The sequence below is a fragment of the Cyprinodon variegatus genome, unplaced genomic scaffold, assembly GCF_000732505.1.
Source record: "Cyprinodon variegatus isolate N-32 unplaced genomic scaffold, C_variegatus-1.0 Scaffold834, whole genome shotgun sequence".
Taxonomy (NCBI): Eukaryota; Metazoa; Chordata; class Actinopteri; order Cyprinodontiformes; family Cyprinodontidae; genus Cyprinodon; species Cyprinodon variegatus.
The window spans coordinates 330415-332887 of NW_015151287.1; the positions used below are offsets into that span (position 1 = coordinate 330415).

Consider the following 2473-nt stretch of genomic DNA (forward strand, 5'->3'; position numbering starts at 1 on the left):
CAGACCTGTAAGATGTAATTACTATAATATCAATCCATGCAGGTATGGTTGTAACATAGTGAGAATTATAACGCCACCAGTTCCACTAATCAGGGTTAAGATCGGAGTCACATGATCATTTCAGTGTTTATCCGCTTCCTCTCCAGCTGGAAACAGGAACATGCAGATAATCAGGAGAAAAAACAGATTAGAGATTGTGAGAAAGTACATTTTTTGACCATGACAATATTTTGTTTAGTACTTTGTTCAGTGTTCATTAGGCAGAATTATACATGTTAAGGAAGGTTGTTATAGTAAAATAATTTACACACACACACACACACACACACACACACACACGCACACACACACACAGAGTATATTTGACATGAACTCATGAAGTCTGTGATATTGTTGAAGAGGTTTGCATTGGTGCCATTTGTAGTGAACTAATGTGGGTATTTAGTAAAGTTAATCCACTGATGCTCTGAAACAGTCAGTCTGTGTCAAACTGATGAATTTATCTTTATTTTAAAGTCTTAATTCCTCCTGAAAGTGAAAACATCATCGTTATTCGATGCTGTAGCGCAGATTGTTTACATTCTAACTAGGGAGTACCAATATGGCTGCCGGTGGCTTCAGAGTCCGAAGCGGAAGGCCGGTCGGTTCGGATCCCTGAACACAGACGGAATTCCCCTGGCCGTTTGAAACAGTGCGCATGCGCAGCAGGGCAGTGACGTGTCTGCTCGGTGTCACCCGGGATGTAGAAACGGACCAGCCGAACCGGACCGGAGCGAAGCCGCGAGGGCAGCTCCACGCGCGGGACTAAAACTCAGGAGGGTTCGGTCAGGAGGGACCAACCGAACCGAACCGGACCAACCGAACCGGTTCCGAATCACTGCTGGACCGGATACCGACAGCTGAGCTAAGTTAGCGGCTCTTCTGCTAGCCGCTGCTGGGAGGAACCACCGGCCGCCCGGCCCGGTTCCGACCCACGAACCAGCCACAGGAGCAGGAGGAGCAGCAGGAGCAGTGAGGAGCAGTGAGGAGCAGCAGGAGCAGTGAGGAGGAGGAGCAGGAGGAGCAGTGGGGAGGAGGAGCAGCAGGAGCAGTGGGGAGGAGGAGCAGCAGGAGCAGTGAGGAGCAGCAGGAGCAGTGAGGAGCAGCAGCAGGATGTCCCGCAGGCGGTCGGACCCCCGCAGCGGGCTCCTGACTGAGACTCAGACCCCGATCAGCAGCGAACCTCTGGAGAACCTGTATGAGGTCACCGGGGAGCTGGGCAGGTGAGTACTTCCGGTTCTGGAGTCCAGATCCAGAACTGTTGATCATCATTGAATACAGCAGTTCCACCTCAGAACCGGATCTGAAGCAGGTCCAAACCGGTAACCATGGCAACCGGACCTCAGAAAGAGGAACAGGAAGTAAACCTTTGATCACGATGAGGAACCAGGAGCTCCGGTTCTGAACTCAGACTGGGTTCTGGTTCTGCCATCGGGGCTTCATGATGTCATCCAAGCAGAACCGGGTCTGGGTGGGTCCAGTTCTCTATCTGGGTCGGTACCGCTGGTTGTCCAGATGGACTCCTGGACATCAGAACCGGATCCTCCTGTGGTTCTTCCAGCAATCAGAGGCTGCAGAAAAAGGTTCTGACCCGTTTCCAAGCTGAGCTGACCCGGTTCTGATCAGGACCCGGTTACAGCTGGAGGTTCTGACCCAAAAGCAAGTCTGCAGCTGGACCTGAACCAGAGAGCGGTCCTGTTGTGGTCAGTTTGGGTCTGAAAAGTTCTGGTTTTCCCTCCGATCAGTAGAACGATCTTCTCATCGGAACCGGGTCGGATCAGTAGAACGTTCTTCTGATCGGAACCGGGTCTGATCAGTCCTCTGAGCAGAACCAGCTGCTGGTGATCAGAATCTCTGGCTGCCTGAAGGTCCATGATGGAGAGCTCAGAACCAGAACCAGAGGTGCTGAGGAAGCGGGTCGGTTCCTTCCCTGGATGTCCTGTTTTTGGAACCAAGCTGCGGTTCTGATGGTTGTTCTGTTCTTGGTTCTGATGGTGGTTCTGTTCTTGGTTCTGATGGTGGTTCTGGTCTTGGTTCTGATGGTGGTTCTGGTCTTGGTTCTGATGGTGGTTCTGATGTTGGTTCTGATGGTGGTTCTGGTCTTGGTTCTGGTCCAGGGGGAAGTTTGCGGTGGTGCGGCGCTGCGTGGAGAAAAGTTCTGGGAAAGTTTTCGCCGCCAAGTTCCTGCGGAAGAGGAGGCGGGGCCGGGACTGCCGGGCCGAGCTGATCCATGAGATGGCGGTTCTGGAGCTGACCCGGAACAACCCGCGGGTCGTCAACCTGTACGGCGCCCACGAGACGGACCACGACCTGGTCCTGCTTCTAGAATAGTAAGTTCTACGCTGGCGCCCAGGTTCAGTTGGTGGCTTCTTTCCCCGCCGGTCCGTCATGTTCTGACCCGTCCAGTCCGGTCCGTCATGTTCTGACCCGTCCA

General features: G+C 53.1%; 1 protein-coding gene across 1 annotated transcript in view; it reads left to right on the forward strand.

The window, feature by feature from the left end:
* The first annotated feature begins 1100 nt into the window (after positions 1-1100).
* The window catches only part of stk17b (serine/threonine kinase 17b), a 5567-nt gene continuing 4194 nt past the window's right edge, over positions 1101-2473 (forward strand). The window contains exons 1-3 of the mRNA XM_015396984.1: positions 1101-1262; positions 2157-2369; positions 2446-2449. Coding sequence (XP_015252470.1) covers positions 1153-1262; positions 2157-2369; positions 2446-2449 — 327 coding nt within the window. The 5' untranslated portion in view covers positions 1101-1152. The remainder of the gene's footprint in view (positions 1263-2156; positions 2370-2445; positions 2450-2473) is intronic.